This window comes from Mobula hypostoma, chromosome 1, assembly GCF_963921235.1.
Source record: "Mobula hypostoma chromosome 1, sMobHyp1.1, whole genome shotgun sequence".
In the NCBI taxonomy this organism is placed as follows: Eukaryota; Metazoa; Chordata; class Chondrichthyes; order Myliobatiformes; family Myliobatidae; genus Mobula; species Mobula hypostoma.
In genome coordinates this window covers 229,538,267-229,562,459 of record NC_086097.1, presented here as the reverse complement: position 1 = coordinate 229,562,459, position 24,193 = coordinate 229,538,267, and the positions used below count along the sequence as shown (strand labels likewise).

At 37.8% G+C, this 24,193-nt stretch overlaps 2 protein-coding genes across 2 annotated transcripts in view; one reads left to right on the top strand and one right to left on the bottom strand.

The window, feature by feature from the left end:
- Window positions 1–14,442, top strand: part of LOC134355555 (chromosome partition protein Smc-like) — a 56,604-nt gene extending 42,162 nt beyond the window's left edge. The window contains exons 7-8 of the mRNA XM_063065589.1: window positions 4,074–4,241; window positions 8,902–14,442. Coding sequence (XP_062921659.1) covers window positions 4,074–4,241; window positions 8,902–9,111 — 378 coding nt within the window. The 3' untranslated portion in view covers window positions 9,112–14,442. The remainder of the gene's footprint in view (window positions 1–4,073; window positions 4,242–8,901) is intronic.
- Window positions 14,443–14,464: 22 nt separating this feature from the next.
- zbtb10 (zinc finger and BTB domain containing 10) overlaps window positions 14,465–24,193 on the bottom strand; it is a 98,639-nt gene continuing 88,910 nt past the window's right edge. Inside the window, exon 5 of the mRNA XM_063065574.1 lies at window positions 14,465–24,129. Within this exon, the coding sequence (XP_062921644.1) occupies window positions 23,779–24,129 (351 nt within the window). The 3' untranslated portion in view covers window positions 14,465–23,778. The remainder of the gene's footprint in view (window positions 24,130–24,193) is intronic.

Here is a 24,193-nt window from a genome sequence, read left to right as displayed (position 1 = left end):
CAATGGAAGGTCCAACGGTCAAGAAGGCGGTCTCTGCAAGCGTCGTGGAACATGTAGATCAGGACAAGACACAGAAGACGTCCTGGTCATCCACTGCGCCTAGTCCCATCTCCAGCCGTCTCGACTCTTGTCTTGCCACTGGATCCAGATGGGAATTGGGAAGAGAGAGTGAGGCTGACGTTGCGCAACTCTCCCTCACTTAAATCCAAATGATGCGCTAGTCTCGACACCATCATAATGATGTCGAGGTCCTCATCGATGTACGATGGACGAACAACAACTATGGAGGGAACTGGACTGCCAATATTTTGGGTCAGGACTCTTCATCTGGATAGGCCCCTTTATGTTCTTCGAATTTACCATTAGTAATACCCAATGATATTTTGAAAAGAATTAACTTCTGTGACTTGTTTGTACATCCAGGAGCTGAAAGCTTAAAGGAAACCTTAAGAAATAACCAGCATGAACACATTGTGATTATACTTTTTCAGTCCAGAGAGAAAACTTTCAGATGGGACTCGGGCTACTTCTCTGTATGAGTTTAATAAAAACAAATTTTACTTATTGTGAATATATTAAAATAATTATTGGCGAGACTGGCATGTGCAAAAACTTGCTGCTTCTTGTTCATAAACTTTTTGACCAATCTTGCTGTTTTTAGAACAAATGCAAAGAATGAATTTCTCTCTCTTATATTTCTATTGGATTATAAAAATTTATAAGCATTGAAAGCTTCCAGAACTTTTACTTGTATGAGATTCAAGGTTCAATATTGTTTAATGTCATTTCCAGTTCAAAAGTGTAAAAGAAACCGAAATTATTGTTACTCTGGATCTGATGCAGCACAAAATAAAACACAATAAGACAAAGAATACAGCAATTTAAAAACACAAATACATAAGATAACTTATATACATTAATTGTATGTACATAAAGTGACACTAGGCACAGGAGTATCTGTACATAAGGTGACTGACAGGAAATGATAAAAGTAGTGATGGTTGGGGGTGTGATGTGTTGGGGTGGGGTGGGTTTGTGGAGGAGGTGCTGATCAGCCTTACTGCTTGGAGAAAGGTAACTGTTTTTTGAGTGGGATGGTCCTGGTGTGGATGCTACATTGCCTCCTCCCAGAAGGGAGTGGGACAAACAGTTCATTTGCAGGATAGGTGGGTTCCATCATGATGTTACTGGCCCTTTTTCGGTACCTTTCTGTACATATGTCCTTGATGGCAGGTAGGGGTAGGCTGGTGCTAGTGATGCATTGGGTTGTTTTAACTACCTATTGCAGAGCCTTCTTGTTCACCACAGTGCAGTTTCTCTACCACACAATGATGCAGCACGTTAAGATGCTCTCTGCTACACATCTGTAGAATATGTGAGTATAGGCATGCATCGTTCACCTAACTTCAGCCTCCTTAGAAGTAAAGCCATTGGTGAACTTTCCTGTTTGTGTCGATTGGGTTCTGGGACCATGAGAGGTTGTGTGAGAAGGTGCACTTCCAGGAGTTTGAAGCTGCTTGCAGTTTCCAGTACTCCGCTGCTGATGTAAAGAATGGTGCAAGTGGTGAGAGTTCTCCTGAAGTCAGTAACCATCTCCTTGTTGACATTGAAGAGGAGTTTATTTGCCTGACAGAAGGCCTCTAGCTCCTCCACCTCCTCTTTTGTGGTGATGAGCCCCACTATTATCGTGTCATTGGCAAAGATGACAATATGATTACTCGGGTGTTTGGCCGTGTAGTCATGTGAAACTAGAGTGTACAGCAATGGGTTCAATTTATAACCGGGGGTGGGGAACCCATGCTGAGGTTGATGGGAAGCGAGAAGCAGTTGTGCATCCTGACTATCTGAGGTGTGTTCGTTCTGAAGTCGAACACCCATTTGCAGAGAGGTGTATTTAAACAAGGGGTAGGGTTCTACCCAGATATAATGCAGAATTTATAGGATCATAGAACACTGCTGCACGGAACCAGACCCTTTGGCTCATCTAGACCATGCCAAACTATTATTCTGCATAGTCCCATGGACCTACACATGCACCATAGCCCTTCACCCACCTTCCATCTATATACTTTTACAAACCTCTCTTAAATGTTGAAATTAAACCAACATCCACCACTTCTAATGGCAGCTCATTTCACACTCTCACCACCCTCTGAGTGAAGAAGATCTCCCTCTGATTCCCTTTAAATATTTCACCTTTCACCCTTAAATCCATGATCTATAGTTATAGTCCCACTCAACCTTAGTGGAAAAAGCCTGCTTGCATTTACCCTATCTACACCCCTCATAATTTTGTATACCTCTATCAAATCTTCCATCATTCTCCTACACTCCAGGAAATAAAGTCCTAACCTATTTAACATTTCCATATGACTCAGATCCTCAAGTCCCGGCAACTTCTTGTAAGTTTTCTCTGTACTCTTTCAATCTTATTGATATTTTTGCTGTAGTTAGATGGCCAGAACTACATACAATACTCCAAATCAGGCCTCACCAACACCTTGTACAACTTCAACATAACATTCTAACTCCTGTACTCAATACTTTTGGTTTATAGAAACATAGAAAACCTACAGCACAATACAGGCCCTTCGGCCCACAAAGTTGTGCCGAACATGTCCCTGTGTTAAAAATTACTAGGCTTAGCTATAGCCCTCTATTTTTCTAAGCTCCATGTACCTCTCCAAAAGTCTCTTAAAAGACCCTATCGTATCCACCTCCACCACCGTTGCTGACAGCCCATTCCATGCACTCACCACTCTCTAAGTAAAAAAACTTACCCCTGACATCTCCTCTGTACTTTCTCCCAAGTACCTTAAACCTGTGTCCTCCTGTGGCAACCATTTCATCCCTGGGAAAAAGCCTCTGACTATCCACACGATCAATGCCTCTCATCATTTTATACACCTCTATCAGGTCACCTCTCATCCTCTGTCGCCCCAAGGAGAAAAGGCCGAGTTCACTCAACCTATTCTCATAAGGCATGCTCCCCAATCCAGGCAACATCCTTGTAAATCTCCTCTACACCCTTTCTATGGCTTCCACATCCTTCCTGTAGTGAGCGCAACCAGAACTGAGCACAGTGCTCCAAGTGGGGTCTGACCAGGGTCCTATATACCTGCAATATTACTTCTCGGCTCCCAAGTTCAATTCCACGATTGATGAAGGCCAGTACACCATACACCTTCTTAACCACAGAGTCAACCTGCGCCGCTGCTTTGAGTGTCCTATAGACTCGGACCCCAAGATCCCTCTGATCCTCCACACTGCCAAGAGTCTTACCATTAATACTATATTCTGTCATCATATTTGACCTACCAAGAAGAACCACTTCACACTTATCTGGGCTGAACTCCATCTGCTACTTCTCAGCCCAGTTTTGCATCCTATCAATGTCCCGCTGTAACCTCTGACAGCCCTCCACACTATCCACAACACCTCCAACTTTTGTTTCATCACAAACATGAGAAAATCTCTAGATGCTGGAGATCCAAAGGAACACACGAAATGATGGAGGAACTCAGCAGGCCAGGTAGCATTTATGGAGAAGAGTAAACTGTCAACGTTCCAGGTCTGATGAAGGGTCTCGTTGATTGTTCACTCTTTTCCACAGATGCTGCCTGGCCTGCTGGGTTCCTCCAGCATTTTGTGTGTGTGTTACTTTTGGTTTATGAAGGCCAATGTGCCAAAAACTCTCTTTATGACTCAATCTACCTTTGATGCCACTTTCAAGGAATGGATCTGTATTCTCAGATCCCTCTTTTATACCACTCAGCAAATTAAAAACCTGAAGAAGTGGGTATTCAATCCACAATGAGTGAGATGCTGTCAAGGAAGGAAATAGAATCAGGAACAGGTGTTAATGATTAGATTCTGCCTTGTTCTACAAATTAATGTTTGAGAAATTAATTCAATTTGCCAAACAGGAGTGCCTGCTTGGTCAATGTTAGAGCCGTGTACCAAAGATCTAGGAGAACTTGAAAATACAAGAGTAAAAATATATTAAATTGGTGAGTAGCAAGAACCTGGAAAGCAGAATATATATTTAATTCTATTTGTAATTGCCTTTACAGATTCGACGTCTGGAGCAAGGGAAGAGTTCTGCAGCACTGAACAGGCAATCACTTCAGAACCAGCTAGTTACATTGGAGAAACGACATTCCAGTATCCAGCTGGAAATCTCCCATCACAAGAGAGAGAAAAACAGTTTAGTCGAACACATCTCTGAATTACATAAGCAGGTATTTTGATTTAAAGTGTGTAGCAATTATTTAAGTCTGCCATTATGTTATTAAAAAAATACCTGTCTTCAGTGCATGGTATGTCAAAAGTATGACAGAGTTATACAACCCTACAGCTCAGAAGCAGGCCCTCCAACCCCTCTTGTCCATTCTGGTACGATCTTCTGCCTAATCCCATCTACTTGGACCCGAGGCCTGCGATGCACTGCCCGGTATGGTGGTAGGGGCAAATACATCAGAGGCTTTTGAGAGATGTTTGGATAGTCACATGGATGTATGGAAGATGGAGGGATATGGAAATGGTGTAGGTAGGAGTGATTAATGTTTGGGTGCTTTTGACTCGCTTTTTAGCTGGTTCGGAACAATATTTTGGGCTGAATGGCCTGCTCCTGTGCTGTACTGAACTATGTAAAATCATCCTGTTCATGTACCTATCTAACCTCTGCCCATCCCCCACATGAGCCATCTGTTGTCGGCCCCCAACCAACACATATTCCACTCTCCCCTCCTACCCCTCCTCACAGTCCCCCAACCTGCTCTCATGACTGTACCCCTCCCCCACACGAAACCACCATGGTGGGCTTCACGGCTGAACAGGTGAGAAGACAGCTGAAACGTCTCAACCCAAGCAAGGCTGCAGGACCGGATGGTGTCAGTACCAGGGTGCTCAAAGCCTGTGCCCCTCAGCTGTGTGGAGTACTTTGCCATGTATTCAACATGAGCCTGAGGCTCCAGAGGGTTCCTGTACTGTGGAAGACGTCCTGCCTCGTCCCTGTGCCGAAAACGCCGCGCCCCAGCGGCCTCAATGACTACAGACCGGTGGTATTGACCTCCCACATCATGAAGACCCTGGAGAGACTTGTTCTGGAGCTACTCCAACCTATGGTCAGGCCACACTTAGATCCCCTCCAGTTCGCCTACCAGCCCCGACTAGGAGTTGAGGATGCCATGATCTACCTGCTGAACCGTGTCTACACTCACCTGGACAAGCCAGCGAGCACTGTGAGAGTCATGTTTTTTGACTTCTCCAGTGTGTTCAACACCATCCTCCCTACTCTGCTGGGGGAGAAGCTGACAGCGATGCAGGTGGATACTTTCCTGATGTCATGGATTCTTGATTACCTGACTGGCAGACCATAGTATGTGTGCTTGCAACACTGTGTGTCCGGCAGAGTGATCAGCAGCACTGGGGCTCCATAGGGGACTGTCTTGTCTCCCTTTCTCTTCACCATTTACACCTCGGACTTCAACTACTGCACAGAGTCTTGTCATCTTCAGAAGTTTTCGGATGACTCTGCCATAGTTGGATGCATCAGCAAGGGAGATGAGGTTGAGTACAGGGCTATGGTTGGAAACTTTGTCACATGGTGTGAGCAGAATTATCTGCAGCTTAATGTGAAAAAGACTAAAGAGCTGGTGGTAGACCTGAGGAGAGCTAAGGTACCAGTGACCCCTGTTTCCATCCAGGGGATCAGTGTGGACATGGTGAAGGATTACAAATTGTTGGGGATACGAATTGACAATAAACTGGACTGGTCTAAGAACACTGAGGCTGTCTACAAGAAGGGTCAGAGCTGTCTCTATTTCCTGAGGAGACTGAAGTCCTTTAACATCTGCCGGATTCTATGAGTCTGTGGTGGCCAGTGCTATCATGTTTGCTGTTGTGTGCTGGAGCAGCAGGCTGAGGGTAGCAGACACCAACAGAATCAACAAACTCATTCGTAAGGCCAGTGATGTTGTGGGGATGGAACTGGGCTCTCTCACAGTGGTGTCTGAAAAGAGGATGCTGTCCAAGTTGCATGCCATCTTGGTCAATGTCTCCCATCCACTACATAATGTACTGGGTGGGCACAGGAGTACATTCAGCCAGAGACTCATTCCACCGAGATGCAGCACAGAGCGTCATAGGAAGTCATTCCTGCCTGTGGCCATCAAACTTTACAACTCCTCCCTTGGAGGGTCAGACACCCTGAGCCAATAGGCTGGTCCTGGACTTATTTCATAACTTACATATTACTATTTAACTATTTATTACTATTTTCTATTACTATTTATTATTTCTATTACTTTTTACTAATAGTAATATTACTATTTATTATTTATGGTGCAACTGTAACGAAAACCAATTTCCCCCGGGATCAAAAAAGTATGACTATGACTATATAGTTGTAACAATTGAATCTGCAACTAACATTCTGCTGGCAGCTCATTACATACTCACATCACCATCCGAACTAAGTAGTTCCCCCTCAGATTCTCCTTAAATGTTTCACCTTGAACCTATTACCTCTAGTCCTAGTCTCACCACACGCGAGGAGAAAAAAGCCTGCAAGCATTCACTTTATCTATACCCCTCATAATTTTGTTTATCTCAGTAAGAACTCCCCTCATTCTCCTGCCCTCTGGAGAATAAAGGCCTAACCCATCACCCTTTCCCTACAACTCAGGTCGTGAAGTCCCAGCAACACCCTGTAAATTTTCTCTGCACCCTTTCAAATTACTGTAATGGTATCTCTCATGTAGGTAGGTGAGCAGAATGGCACATAGTACTCTAAATGCAAGATGATGCCAGCGACCAATGTCAACATCTTGCAGACAGTTCACTAAACTACTTCTCTTTCTTCTTTCAAATATACTTCTATTACTAATCTGGATGCAATTGCAGCCTGTAAGTTACATTTTGATAATGTATTTTTGGACTGACTGAGCAATCTCATGGTTTCTGTGCTGTAGTTTCTATGGTTTTGCTGTCTCTGAGGGAGGTTGACAAGGTTGAGCACGGACTGTGCAGCTTAATGGTGTAATGCAATTAAAATGTTGAACGAGATTGAACAAGGATGAAAGTGGAAGGGGAGTGGGTGTTCAGCATCATATAGCTGTGTTTGACCAGTTTCCTGCTTCCTTGCTGCTGCTGAAACAAGGTGCAGGGTCTGGGCAAGGTTTGACTGGCACGCCTTGAGGATTGGACTTGTTTTTAAGAGGACTCTGTGGTTAATGTTACATATTTCTCATTACTAGTTTTTTTAATAGCTATTTTACATGAATTTGATTGGGGCACTTCAATGTGGACTAGCTCTGGGGCCTGCAGTCAACAAATGATAGAGTTAAATTGAACTAAACTGAACATTCCTAGACTGCTTCAAGAATTCTGCAGTTTGGTGTTTAAGATGCTGTGTGTCATTCACTCTTTATTTGCCATTTGCATAATTTGTTCTTTTTTCACATGTTGGGTGTTTGATGTTTTTTAAAAAACAGATTCCATGGTGTTTCTCTTTTTCATGGCAGCCTGTGGGAAGATGAATCTCAGGGTTGTATACTGTATATATACTTTAATAAATGTACTTTGAATCTTTGAGTCTCATAAAACTTCAACATAATATTCCAACTCCTGTACTCAATGCTCTGATTTATGAAGGCCTATGTGCCAAAAACTCTCTTTATGACTCTTATCTACCTGTGATCTCACTTTCAAGAATCATGGATCTGTATTTACTGGGTCCGTTCGTTCTACTGCACACCTCCAAGCCCGACCATTCACAACGCCTCACCCTGGTTTGTCCTCCCAAAGTGCAGCACCTCACACCTGTCTGTATTAAATTCCATCTGCTATTTTTCAGCCTATTTTCCCAGCAGGACAAGATCACACTGAAAGCTTTGATAGCCTTTCTCGCCAATGTGCCATCAATTTTGGTGTCATCTGCAAATATCCTGATGCAGTTTATCACATTATCTAAATAATTTTATATAGATGAGAAATAATAATGGGCCTGGCCCCGATCTCTGCAGCACACCACTAGTTATTGGTCTCCATCAGAGAGAAAACCATCGATCACCATTCTCTGGCTTCTCGCATTAAGCCAAAGTTAAATCCAATTGGCTACTTCATTCTTCACCTGCTGGACCAGCCTCCTATTACTGACTTTGTCAAAGGCCTTGCTAATGCCCATGTAGACAAAGACCACCTTTCCTTCATCAACCTTGGTAACCTCCTTCAAAAATTCTATAACAATGACTAGATGAGACCTAACTTGCAAAAGCCATGTTGACTATCCTAATCAGGTCTTCTATCCAAATACTTAGATACCCTGACCTTGAAAATAACTTCCAATAATTGCTTACAACTGATGTCAGTCTCATTGGTCTATAATTTCTCTATGAAATGAGGTATGACACAATATTGCTGGATGCTATCCATATGATTTAAAAACTGTAAATGTTTTCTAGAACTAAGTATCACATTGAGCATTTAAAATTATACTTCATTAATTTAGCTAATCCTCAAGAGGATGAAGAGTTGAATTTTCTTTTACTGAATAACAGATGATTTGAAAAATTATTTTAGCAGCTATAAGTAGTGGTAATTATGGTTACTTGTTCCTAAACAAGTGAACAATTTTGAATACTATTAGATTGTAAAAATGATCAAATGACAGTGGTTACTGCAATTCCTCTCATATTAAACTAACGGATGATAGTTTAGTATAAGAGTACAGTTTGCAGCTGTACATACTGTATCTGGGGTGTGAAGATTCTATTTTCATAAACATTTATCAAATTGTAAATTTACTAGATGTAAATATTCATAAACTAATTATAATGTTCCTCTAGCATTTATTCCCTGGTATATCTTATTTGTTGTCTCCTTGCATTGCCAATGTAGATCTCTGAAAAAGATGCTGAACTTCTTCGAATGAAGGGATACATTGATACACTAGCTCAGGACCTGGGTGTCCTGAAATCACAACTCAAGATGGAAAGTTCTCTTCGGTCAAAAAGTTGCAAGGAAATTTCTAGCGTTGTTGACACCATGCAACAAGTTGCAAATACTATAAACAGAAAGAATGTTAAAATCACATCAATTCTTCCCTAATTTTTCAAAATGATGCATGTTATTTTAAGGCTCGTGTATTTACTCCAAAATGTTCAGGTTTTTAAATTGGCATGGGGCATAAAGTTTTCAACCTTGAATTAAAATTGAAAGAAAATAAAACCAGACAGGATAATATGATATTTTTTAATGTTTTAAATATTACATGTACAGCTATTCTCTTTTTGCTGACATAATTTTTGAAATAATTTTTGGTATTTGTTTACAAAGCCCTAGATTGCAAAAATAAAAGCAAGTACAAATATCATTCTAAGCTCAGAATTTTATCACTTTGGTTAATTTGCACCCCATGACTGCTTTATCTCAAATACTTTTCTATTTTCTCCTCCATAATATCAATTCTATTCCTCACTGCTTGAGTTTATCTGGCATTCGAGCATTTTACATCTACAAACTCAACTAAACAATAGAGGAGGCTAGCTTTTGGCTGGTCACTCATCCACATATCTTAGTACTCATCAGAATGGGATTGAAAATTTATAGCCTTTGCTATCCTAATACTTGATAGTTTATGCAATCACTTTGTATATCTTCAGCACTGATTACTGTGTTATGTAATACCTTGTGTCTTATTTATCAGATATGATAGGCTTTCTAGGTCTAATGGAAAAATTGAATATTTGGGGTTAAGAACTGATACTCCCTTCCACCTATTTAAAATTAGCCAGTCTGTTACCTTAGGGATATTTGCAGTGCCTTCCAGGGTGGATACTGCTTCAAAGATTGATTTGATATACCTACCATATCTTATTTCCTGTTATTAATTTGTCAGCCTCGTTCTCTAGATGTCCCAACCCCGCCTTCCTATTTATGCATGCATAGAAACTTTTACGTACAAGTTTTCCGACCAAAGCAATTTTTTCTTTTATCATCAGCTTTTTAGACTTTCACTGCTGAATCCAAAAACAACTTTCCAGTGCTGTGGCCTACTACCAGCCCACGAAACTTTGTATTTTCTACTTTTCAATTAAGTATTATCCTTGACTTCCTTTGTTTACTACAGATTGTGCCTCTTTCTCACAGACTTTTTTTAAAAATTGGAATAAATTCCTGCGAAGTGTTACAGTCTAGCTGATTGAATATCATCAACTGACTTGTCCCTTAAGCTTATTTTCCAAACCACTTCAAGTTCACCTTCAGGTCATTATACCTGCTCTTATTAAATTGAGTTTAGTTTCGCATAGAACATCAAGTACTACAGAATCAGAAAAAGGCGCCTTGGCCTACAACATCGTGCCTTACTAAACCACTTCCTCTGACAAAATGCCCATATCTCTCCATTCTCTGCACATTTGTGTGCCTATTTAAGAGCCTCTTAAACACCTCTGTCATATTTGCCTTCACCACCAACCATGGCAACGCACTTCCAGACACCCATCGACTTGTAAAAGAAAAACTTGCTCTGCACTTCTCCTTTGAATCCCTCTCTCAGCTTAAATGCATGACCTCCAGTATTTGATATTTCAATCATGGTAAAAATATGCCAACCACCTATCTATGCCTCTCATAATCCTATAAACTTCTAATAAGTCTCCATCACAACCTCTGCTACTCCTGAGAAAACAATCCAAGTTTTCCAACATCTTCATATAGCACACAGTCATAGTCATACTTTATTGATCCCGGGGGAAATTGGTTAATCACAAGATCACAAGACAAAGGAGCAGAAGTAGGCCATTTGGCCCATCAAGTCTGCTCCGCCACTCCACCATGGGCTAAACTATTCACCCATCTAGTTCCAATTTCCGGCTTTTTCCCCATATTCCTTGATACCCTGACTAATTAGATACCTATCACTCTCCTCCTCAAACACCCTCAATGATCGGGCCTCCACAGCTGTATGTGGCAATGAATTCCATAAGTCCATGACCCTCGGGCTAAAATCTTATTTGAGATTACCTCAAAAAATTCCAATAGGTTGGTGAGGCAGGATCTTCCCTTCATGAAACAATGCTGGCTTGTGCCTATCTTGTCATGCACCTCGAGGTATTTCATAATCCAGGCAGCATCCTTCCTATAGTGGGGCAACCAGAACTGCATGTAATATTGTAGATGTGATCTAACCAGATGTTTTAAAGCTGCAACATAACTTCCTGATTCTTGAACTAGCTCAACAAATAAAGTCAAGTATGTCATATGTCGTCTCTATCACACTACCAACTTGTATAAACACTTCCAGAGCGCTACGGACTTGGACCCCAAGATCCCTCTATACATCAACACTGTTAGTGCCCTGCCTTTAGATTTGATCTTGCAAAGTGCAACATCTGACAAATTGGTCAGTTGGTACTCTATCTTCTATTACTCCACGCTTTGTTTCACTTGGAACATTGTATAGCCTAGTCCTGGTCACCCTGCAACATCTCTATAACAGCAACTTATGAATTTGATCTAAAAGCTATCTGTACTGTCAAGACATATTATTGCAAATGCTATCTGTATTCAAATAAAGACTGCTAATTTAAGTCTGGGCTTGCTCTGTTCTGCAAACTTTAGGTTACATTTTCTGCGCATTTAAAACCTAGTTAATAAGTTGTTACTCTGTACCCTCCCAAAGTTTCTACATTTCAACATCCATTTCTTAGAAACATAGAAAACCTAGTTTGTTATTTATAAAACTGAGATAACACAACTTCAACTGCACATTAAAGTCACTATCCTATCTAATAAAAAAAAGACACAAAGTCTTAAAGACAGTAACACTTAGAATTCTCTGCCACAGGAAGCAGTGGAGGCAAAGTTGTTACACATTTTTAATAAAATAAGAGTATTTCTTAATGCTTTAAAGGATATGTGGATCAGCAAATACAAAGGGCAGAATGGATTACTACTGTTGATGATTTGTTTCTGATAAACGTGAATAATCTAAGAGCTGGTAAATTAGTAGACATATACTATGCAGTAAAGCAGCCAGCAAACTCAAGGACCCCATCCAGCCCAGACATTCTCAATTCTCTCCATTTTCCTCAGGCAGATGATAGAAATATTTGAAAGCACATAAGACCAAGCTCAAAGGTAGCTTATATCCCATTATTATCCGACTCCTGAACAGACCTCTTGTACTATAAAATGGACTTCTGGTCTCACAATTTACCTTACACTATAATTTACAGTTGCAAGCAAAAGTTTGTGACCCCTTTGCAATTTCCTACTTTTCAGCATTCATTACTCATAAAATGTGGTCTGATCTTCATTTTACTTACAATAATAGACAAACTCAATCTACCTAACCTAATAACACACAAACTATTGTACTTTTCATGTCTTTATTGAACACATTGTTTAATCATTTGCAGTCCAGGCTGGAAAAAGTATGTGTATTTAATAACTAGTAGAATCTCCCTTAGCACCAATAACCTTCACCAAATGGTGAAGAGGAATTTTAGATCATTCCTCCATACAGACTGTTTCAGTTCATCAATATTTCAGGGATACCTTGCATAAATAGCCTTCTTCAGGTCATGCCACAGCATCTCAACTAGGTTAAGGTCTAGACTGACTTGGCCATTCCCATTCAAAAATGTTCTTTTTAAACCATTAGTGTTGATTTACTTTTGTGTTTTGGATCATTGTTTTGTTGCATCATCCAACTTCGATTAAGCTTCATTCTCCTGTAAAATGTCTTTATACAATTTTGAATTCATTGGTCCCTCTATGATTGCAGGCCCTGGGGCAGTGAAGCAGCCCCAAACCATGACTCTACTTCCATCATGCTTAACAGTTAGGGTGAGGTTTTGGTGTTGATGTGCAATACCACCCTTTCCCCCAAATATAGTAGTGTGCATTTCTGCCAAAAAGTTCAACTTTTGTCTCATCTGTCCACAAAACATAGTGGAACATCCAGGTGGCCTTTTGCAAACTTGAGACGTGCATTTTTTTTGGAGAGTAGTGGTTTTTTCCCTGGTGTTCTTCAATGAACACTGTTCTTGTTCAGTGTTGTTCTTATAGTAGGCATATGAACAGACTTTAGCAAGTTCTAGAGATTTATGCAGGTCTTTTGCTGTTACTGTTGGGTACTTTTACACCACCTCCTTCATTGCATTGTGCTGTTGGTATGGTCTTTGCAGGACACCCACTCCTAGGGAGAGAGTAGCAAGAATATGGAATACTTCCATTTGCAGAGTTTCTCTTACTCTGATCTGATGAACACCCAGGTCTTTAGAAATGCTTTTGTAGCCCTCATGCATCTTTACAAGTCTTCTTCCAAGGACCTCTGAAAGTTGTTTTGATCGAGGCATGGTGTCCATACAGATCTTTCTTGAGCAAAGCAGGCCCTCAGTAACCTTTGCGTGTCTTTTTTTAAATATAGGACAGGGTACCTCTACAACACATACCTCCAATCTCATTGATTGGAACAACGGACTCCAAATTGTTTTTGTTTTTAAAGACATTACCCCAGAGGTTCACATATTTCTTTTGAACCAAGATTGAGTTTTTTAAATGGTGTACTCAAAACTGATGAGTACATTTGTTTGTACGTTATTAGATTAGGCAGATTGTGTTTGTCTAGTATTGTGACTTAGATGAAGATCAGACCACATTTTATGAGTAGTTAATGCAGAAAAACAGGTAATTGCCAAGGGTTCACAAACTTTTTTCTTGCAATTGTACCTGCACTGCACTTTCTTTGGTAGCTTTTACACTTTATTCTACACTTCCTGGTTTACCTTATTGTAGTTCAAAGTACTGTGTAATGATTTGATCTACATGAACAGCATGCAAGACAATCTTTCCACTGTATCTTGGTATACATGACAGTAATGAACCATTAGAACAATTTTTTTTGGATTAAAGGCTAAGAAGCAATTTGAAATGTCTTAAAATGTTAGTGAGTTTTAAAGCATTCTTGCATGTGGTGACACTGACAAGGCAATTTTACCAATCCTTGCCAGAACTAGATTTGTGCTTTGTGTAAAAATAACAGTTTACACATATGATATTAATGAATGAGAATAGGGAAATACTTCCATCGGGGAAGAAAATTTGAGATGATCAATTTACAGCTTTAAACCTTTAACATGAAAGGATTCTTAACTTCTCCCTCCACTGGATTTTCCACCATGGCATATTTTGCACAAAGGCATAAGTAGCTAGCAGGATGTGCTTTTTAAAAAGTCAATACTTAAAAGTAGATGTAGATACAAAACTATAGAACATGGCACTAGAATAAGATTGTCATTGTTCTGTTAGTGTCAGAACTAGTAACCCTGTGCTAATGTCTTTTTATATGCTGTAGATCTGTATGGTTGCTTTTCCAATTCCAATCTTCTTTATGTGAAAGAAGCCATTTCCTTTTCCATTGACTTACACAAGGTAACTATTATGTTATGTTTATCTTGAATTATCTGGTTTACAATTAATATTCACTCTCACTCCTACATCTGTCACTGTGAATGTGACTTCACAGTGCTTTCAAATAAAAATATCCCATTTTGTCTTCTGTCCATCTGTTCCACAGCAGGAACAATGCAAGCATTGCAAATGATTTTTTAGTCTGAACAAGTTCTTCATGCCTGGGATAAAGTCAAATATCTGGACAAAAAGTATGCCGGTTTTCTGAAATAACATTACAATTTAAGTTTGTAATTGCATTATCGCAAACTGAAATTCTTCCAGGAACCAACACAATAGAACATTTCAAAATGTGATTGTTTATTTCTCCCTTGCATTTTTTTAAGAAAACTTCAACTCTAAAGTAATAACCTGTGTATTTATTAATACAGCTAAAGAACCTTGTTACAAAAAGGTAATTTTATTGTCCGTTTCAAAACTTGCAAGTAGCCTGAGTATAAATAACCAAAAACTCCATACTAATTGCCTGAAATTGGGCTTAACTCCTGGAAACGTGTCCTGTTTATGGCTAGAGCCAGATTCAGAACAGTATTTTCAAATTGACATGGTAAAACCAACTCAATATAGACGATTCTCCATTACATTAACAGCTCAGTGTTTCACTGCCAACATTACCACCCAACACCACCTCAACCTGCTGCCTTTTTTCCATTGATGACTAGGAATGAGCATTTGAAATTTTGGATAGAGATTGTTTATCAAAATGCTTTTCTTGTCTAGTTGGGAAATGGTATCCAAAATAAGAATGCTGGCGTATTTTGCCTTTCTGAAAATCAGATTGACTATACACATTTTATACATCCATTATTGAGTCATATTTTAATGTAATTTCAGTACTGACCTTACGATTCATTGTTCTACATATACTCCCATTCTTCTGAATACTTCCACCCACTGCCCCACTCATTCATACCTTTAAATTGCACTTGTTATCCTTCAACACAAACATACTTTAACTGCTCCTTGCTCATAATGTACACTTGCAGGTATCAAGCATAAATTCTATTAGTATGAAATAAATGAAACAAAGCAGAAAGTAAACAACTGCATATTGCAGAACATGAACAACTTCCATTTATATAGCACCTTTAAAACAGCAAATTAATCCCAAGGCACTTGGTGGAACATATCAAGCTAAAATCCGATGATGGTAAGGCACACAAGAGCAATGTGGTAGATGATCAAAAACATACTCAAATGGGAGTATGTCTTTAAGGAGCATTTTAAAAAGATGGAAGTTGGTCAAGACTTGAAAATGTTTAAGCAGGAACTTCTGAAATTTAAGGCCATGGCAGCTGAAGGTACAGGGACCATAGTTGAGTATGAAGGAGGAAATAATTTTTCTAAAAATTCACTTGAACATAACCAACCCTTCTAATATTGCTAAAATTTAAGCTTAAAGATCAACTCTGTTCCCAGAACATGATTTAATACATTCTCAGAATCAGCCACTTCAATACATGAGACACACTAATTGTCTGCATTGACAGTGGAAATCACAAATTCAACACAGCTCTGATTAAAATCATGTTCTTATTCAATGGTGAAACATGAAAGTGTGATTAAAGATCCAAAATATCAAAACAAATCATTCAACATTTGTGTTGAGTTCAGTACATGTATAGCACCAGCTTAGACAAGCAAAAATAGTCACCAATAATAGTTAAGTCTTTACAAAAAGAATTTACAGTTTACTGCATACAATCTACAAACTGATCATTTATCAAATTTACATATTAAATCACATCAAATCTAAAAGAAAATTAGTAATAAGAAAAAAAAGAATGTGCAACACAGAACCATTTTTCATTATTTAAAGTGAATTTTTTTTTATCTCATATCCATAATTCATGTATTCATAGTTACCCTGAGGCCTTTGGAGAAACATGAGGTTTGGAGAAAAGGAATAAACTTATTTACTCAAAATAATCTTTTTAAAGAAAGTCCAGGCTTTAGTACAACTTATTTAATACACAGAACACTCCTGGGCCTTAACTTAAATTTTAACATTCCACTTCAAAAATAAAAGGAGGTTGCAAACTAAATGTTTCGTCTTATCTGAGTTCAGCCATTAATTACTCAGACATATTCTTCCATCTGGCTGCATAAGGCTATGTACTTCTGGATACAAGGAAGTATATCTTCTGGTTATGTGTTTAGATTTGTATGAAGAAAATCAGATTAAGAAAAATGTTTTTACACACACTGTAACATCATAAGTTTCAAGTGTCACAGTGGAATTCACAGAAAGTGAATCACTAATACTACACTAACTGTTAGGCAGTATTTGTTCATAACTGAATTCCACAAACAACATTGAGATGACCAATTTTTTAAAATGTTATTGGGTGCAGAAGGAATGATCACAGAAGCTGATAGAACCCCTCATATTTATTTGACTAGTATCATAGAATATTTAACATGATTTTAAGTGGACAGTTTCTCCATTTCCCAGTTTCCCCCAACCCTTATCTGTTTTTTTTACAACACCACTTTGGTCTACTTCCTGAGGTTTAACTTATTCTTAACAAAATCAAGAGAAAATGACTTTGGTTTAATCACGAGCAAAATGCAAAGTTAAGATGCTGAAGTTGCATTAGTCTGTAACTGAAATAATATAGTGCAAGAACAATATTCAGCAGACCTCAGTGTATTGAATATTGATTTAGAGCTTGGAGTTTCTTTAACAAGTTCCAAAATTAGAAACACACAACTTATTAATTAATATTTTCCAAAGGAAAAATATTTCCATAATTTTTACATACAAGCATAGAGAAACAAAGATTCTGCCTTGGTAACGTGTCGCATACATAATAATTTTTTTCTTCTGTTCAGTGCTTCAAAACTACAGAGTTAGGTACAAAAAGCAACTAAGAATGTGTACATGGTGCCACATTTTGACACTCACAAGAAAAAGAAATTGTTATACTGTTGATCTGGGTTTTGAAAATTAACATGCATAGTTCTCAGTCAGTGTTTACAGAAAAACAATCCTTAGGTACTACAGCAGTACAGCAAGATTAAAACCTCCAATAGGCAATTATGTAGGTGTTAATGCATATAATTGTTTTGAATTCAGGCAATGGATTTTATTTTCTATTGATCTCTATACTGAATTGAAAAATTCATCTTCTGGGTTACTGCTACCACTACCAGTGTGTAATGAAACCTATAGTGTTTGTTGTGAAGGTAGTGATACAATGCTAATTTTAGGTATCTGAAGTACAGTTGGGTTTTCCATTAAAATTACGACTGTTCCTTCTTTCTGGCTCAACACACACACATTTGAATGATTTTATCCCTTAACCATGTCATCTACTATTGCCAGAAAATGAGAATACAGTTAAATTAGGGCTTCCATTTAATAGTGGATGTTCTAGCTTCAACCCAACGAATTAAACATTCACTATTGCGCTTTTGATCCCAAATTCATTTATAAATCATTTTTGCAAAGAAAATCCTCTGCCCCTAACTATTAAGTAACTTCAAAACAAAACACAAATGTTTGAGGACTATTAATCTCTCAAGAATGAATGTTTTTCTTAACTGAGCTGCAATCACTCTAATAGGAAAATATATAGTTGCTACAGTGTATATATATTATTTGTATAAAGTATTTTAAAAAAAATTAATTTGAACTTGTGTTACGCTGCATCAGTTGAAGGTGATGCATATCCAGAAGCTCTTCCTACCTTACAGAAATGGCTCCCAAGTCAATTCTTAAGTGACTTAATATCATTTATTATAACTTAATATCAACATATCGGTGCCCTTACACAATATCCCCCCTCCTCTTTTGGTACAAAAAAAAATTCCATTATTGCAGAACAGCACGTTTGGTCTACACACTGAGTGAAATCAAGAAATAATCCCATCATCAAAATTCAGCTGAACAAATCAACCAATCTGTTATTTGAAAGTCATAACTCCTAAATCTGAGGTAAATTCCACAGCCAATTATGATATCCATAATTAAATTCAGAGGTTTACGACAAGGGCAGTTGACTTTCTACAATTTGGATTTTGTCAATATTGCATGTGAAGATTCAATTACCTTATTTTTCTAGTCCTGAAATCCTCCCTATCTTCTCCTTCCTCATATAAATAAATCAGCTGCTTTATGCTGCCACTATTAACTACAGATATTTATTACACACAGCAGTCTATACAGTGGAAATAAATCCATTATACTATATAAATAACTGGTAGGAAACAAGAATGGGAACAAAAATGTACTATGTTTAAAGGTCTGCAAAAATTACTTTCCAAAAGCACAGCTTATTAATTTTGTCTCATGGATAATTAACATAACCTGCAGAGTTACAAATTGTCAGACTTGCTGATCACATATACAATAATAAACTTTGTTTATGGATTAGACACACAACTACCTTAAACAATAGAATGCTATGTTTCATAATAATCAGTGGCGGGCAAATCCTCACAGGGCACAATTCTTGGGTCTCTGATATTTCTAAACCTTGTTTAGCCCCATATCCTTGAAGTGTGTCAAATACAAAATTGAAAAGGTTTAATCTAAATCAGTTAGTTTGCTGTACCCAATTTCAACTATAAATACCTGTTGACATCAAATGGAAAATTACAGCCAAAGACACAATCCTTGATATAAATAACATCTAACTGTTTGATCTAAGTCATATTTAAGTATTTCATTCATGTGGAATATTTGAAAACAATTCTTTTGCCCTTTAAATAATAAAATCGCTTTAATAAACTGAAATGATAAAACTAGAAGTATCTACAAAAAAAAGACTTAGAATTGTACAATTTGCTTTTCAGAATAATTATCTCACAATCTCTTGAATAACCATAATACTGTATTTTGTCAGAATTCTTTGGTAATTATGGTTACTGAGATCTAAGCTGAGGAAGTTGGATCATGGTTCATCTTTTGGATCAGAAAAATATATCTTACTAACCACGGCCTGAATTACAGTGGCACTAGTCTTATGACTGTAAAATAATTTGCTTTATAGAAGTATCCATTTTTAGTACAGACCATTCCAATATGCACCAACACCTTCAAGACTAAGTAATTCTTTCCAGTAATGTATAATAATGTCCCATAGTGAAACTATCATGTTATTTCAACAGGGAGGATCCAATAAAGGAAAAGTAGATTATAAAGACTAATAGTTCCCTTCTGTATCAACATTAGTGCATTAATAATCTCACAAAATGATGCTTGCAACTCTAAAATATTCTGGCTGAGGTGCAGGGGCTTAATAGCATTGAAGCACACCAAACCATTACAAACATTAACAAAGAACAAAGGAAGATAAATGGCTGAATGTCAGTTTGCAGATAGCAGATGGAAACCTTAACATTAAAAAGTCTAAGAAATAAATAAAAACAATTATTGTCAGACCATAAATAAAAAAAGGGCTAAAATGATCCAAGAGACAGCACTACATTCTTGGTGGGGCAGGGATGGTTGGCTGTGCAGAATGAACATTAAGGGGCCTCAAACATTTAAAAGGCAATATCTATAGTTTTATCAGAGCCAAGGCAAAAGTTTACTCTAACATGCACAATTGTCAATGCAGTGACATCACTCTGTCCTGTTTCCAAACATGGTAAAGTGCATTAATACCAAAATGTGTAATAGTATAAATAGTAAAGATTGTATAAAGAATTAACTTCATACAATTCTAAATTATCTTGATCTTAACTTTCCATAAAACTGCCTCTAGCATTAAAAAAGGTAACACATTCTTCAAAATTCTAAAATATTAAAAAGACGTAAATATGGACAAAGGCTACCAAGTTGCCTCTTATTTGGCTTGAAAATTTCTAGTCAAATAGATATGTTAAATCGTGATGACACCAGTGACAAAACCTAAATGGACTACTGAAACTGGCAAGGAAGCAGTAAAATATTGAGCTAAACTTCCTTCAGTCGTTAGAAACATAATGTAAAAGGTGTAATAAGCCATTCTGCATTATTAATCAAAAGGTTCAGCAAGCCCATTTTAAATCAACTTCTTCATGTCTGTATGCAGAACTTACAGAAGTTCATACATACACAGAATTACCTCAGTCCTGATGAAGGGTCTTGGCCCGAAACATCGACTGTTTACTCCCATCCATTGATGCTGTCTGACCTACTGAGCTCCTTCAGCACGTTGCTCTGGATTTCCACTCTCTGTAGTACCTCAAAGTTATCTCTGTCCTTCTTAAAGTACAATCCAATAGCCAAATAAGGAAATACTGCATTTTATATGGTACTGTCTTGGGCCCATGGTTTAATCTTCCCCAAATTAGTTGATTCAGTACAGCATCAGCCACTAATCACATTTCCAATCAATTCCAGAAAATCCAGTTCAAGAAGTCTGTGGAAGTCTTTTTGAGTAGTGTCAGTATCACCTTTGATGTGCCTCTACATTTACTCAAGGTGCCCGTTTCACACTACCTCAGGATCATCAGATTAGTGCAGTTAAGACCCAAAAATTTAAATAGCTGAAATGCTGAGGACACAGCTTTCCAGAATACAAAAACAGAGTGAAGGAAATTTTACAGAACATAACCTCCTGCTGCCCTTGTACTGCTGCCACTAAACAGCAATCTTTGTATCACATAAGACAGTGATAATAAACCTGATTCTGACAATTACCTTTTAAACTACCAGTCCCTATTTCATTTTCTCCAGTGCTGCAGTCTCCAATTAAGTTGCTGCTACTTCATTTGGTGAAACAGTTATTCATCCAATACAGTTGGAAATTTGAGATGAGAAAGGTGAAATAGAAATTGACACAGCCATGTGCTGAAAAACTCACCTGATCAAGATGTCACTTGCTTGATGTGCTCATTTACAATAACATTAAACGTCAACTAAAAATACCCATCTTTAATGGTTTCTATTCCTAATAGTTCTCTTTTCACTAATAATTGAACTTATATTTCTGTTTCAGTGTTCCAGAGCATTCTCAAAACAATGACAGCACATGATTTTTTGGTATAGAAAGCACAGGTTTTTGAAATCAATTCCTACTCCAAGATACAGAAGCACTGATCAAAAGTATCAAGAAGAAATCAAGAATAGTCTCAACTACAAAACTGGGGTAAGGGTTTACTGATTGTAACTGTAGCTTAATGGTTTTGAATACATAGCAAAAGTGTATGACTTCAAATGAATCACTGTCATTAGATATGAGAGTACTCAAAAGCATTGTTGTAGCTTTGGCTAGTGTACTTCCATTGGGAAATAAAGCAACTTGGGTTTTATAAAGGACTTAATGTTTCTAATTTCTACTATACCCACCGTCCAAAATGGCTGGATTAAAGTAACACACTCAAACTCTTTCAACTGCATATACATTCACCAGTTCCGATGAAAGTTCATCAACCTAAAACATTAACTCATTCTTTTCTCTAAGAAGATGCTGCCTGACCTGCTGAGTATTTCAATAATTTTCTGTTTTTACTCATGCCTTTTGAAGCAGCTATATTTTAACACTCTTCAAATAATTTAGGTGTAATTCAAGAATTTGTCAGTTATTTCACAATGATCTGGCTTAATATACTTGAAAAGTGGGTAATTTGCAAATTGCCCTGTTAGATTCAACAATCTTCCTCTTCACCATCCCAGCAATTCTTCCTTCCACAATGGATCAGTTTTAAATAAAACAGCCAACTGAAGGGTGTTGGAAACAAAAGTATCAGCAGCCTTACTCAACGTGTAAAACAAAAGTCATACTCAATAGCAGGTAAATTGATGGACCAAGTCGAAGTGTTTTCTTTGCAAAACCACTAACACATAGTGGCATTTCATAATGTAGTGCATAAAGAATTTCAGACTCAAGAATGCTAAGGATGAGCATGCAAACTGGATATTACGTAGTTCATCAAGTAGCACGCACACTGTTTTGTGTACACCATACCCAAACATGACATCTTCTCCTGTAAAAGGGAGAAAATACTATTCACTGCTTTTCAGTTAATCCGAATTCAGTTATACTGGTGTCTAATTTATTCATTATGACACAGACCTTGTCTGTCTCAGAACAAGTAAATTACCAGCTTAAACGTACACATCAAATTGTTTCCTCTCAGTTCACAGAAATAAGACTATAAAGCATGGTCTTCATTAATGATGTTGTATCATGAATTTCTTTTGCTTAAATGCCACAAACAGCACTTAGTGAAGGTGCCATATATACTGCAGATAACTTCTCTCTGGAATGCAGTAAGATTGAATGCTGACTTTGCTCATTTTAAGTGACACACAAACACTTCAAAAGTTTAAAGTTACTAGCACCTATATAATAATTGGCTTTCTTGCCTGCAAGGTTGAGCCTTGAAAATGCATAGAATAAACCAATACTCCAGACATCAAATTCCAAGTCCAATCCTTCAGAAATTTCAAACCCTGTTCATTCCACTATTACAGTTTCATCTGGGGATAGTCAAGCTCCAATTGCAATATTGTCTAAATTGCTTGCCTTTCATGGAAAGAAAAATACTGCTTCCAAGAAAGTTGAAAGGTGAACAAAGATCCTGAGTACAGGGGGTTGAGTTGAAAGGCTGAAAAAAAAGAGCAACAAAATTTTCTTTGGATAAAAACATGAATTTAAGATGACCCAAGATGACATTGTCACGACTAAACCTGATCAACTATTTTAGCAAACACTGACGTGAAGGAATATGAAGGACGATTGAGGAATGAGAGGAATTAACAGTAGTTTGCAAATCTGTTTCACCCAAAAGGTAATGTTAGCTGTGCATTAATTATCAGGAAATGCTAGTGACTTTAAAAAAAGCACATGGTTTCAAGGAACAAGTGGATGTTTTCATTTGAAAGAAGCAAAAAGGTAAACCCAGGGTTCACCATTGAAGAAATGATGTTTGTTTGTGTTTGATGGCCTTCTCCTGTTACAAGATAGTCTGTGGTCTTAGTTTCTTTTGTATACCAGTCAGTGAGATGGTTTCTGCTTGATTCGACACTTCAGGTCGCACACCACTACATTTTTGCTTAATACTTTCTTGTTTAGTTAGATTTGTGGGAAAAGAACATGGTTATATCAGTTTCGGTTATAATAAGGAATTGCCCATCACTGACTCCAAGACTCTTCCATCATTACTGTGGTGAAACCACTAACTACAATCATTAAAATATCAATTATCCAATAATTACAGCTATCAGAAAAATATGAAAAATTTAGTGTTTTGTTGCCAATCCATAATCATTGCAATTCAAATAAAATTCATAGTTTGCCAATACAGTGAAGAAACATAATTACACTTTTTAGTTTTACAGCACAAGGGCTGAAGAACCAGCTAGTCATTATCTAATATGACATATGTCTCACTAGCCCCAGCATCTTCCCACTGCTCTCTATCGATATCCCCTGCTCCTTCTTCATCTGGTACATCTTCACCAACCATTCTCTCATTTTCTTCTTGTTCCAGTCCACCTGGGTCATCCTGTTCTTCTTGCTGCTCTTTAAAAAATTCTGGATCAACCATAAGGTCCATACCATCATGGTCACCTTTTGTCTGTCTATCACCACCAGAACAATCCAAACACACGCCGTATCTTCGAGATCCGTGCCTAATTCCAACACTGGCTGCTAGAGTGAAAAACTTTTTGCAAACCATACATTTGTATTTTTTATCCTTCTTGTGTACCTGTGGGGAAAAAAAATCAAGTTAGTCAATCAAATACAAACAGGCAATTCTTGTTGTCAACATA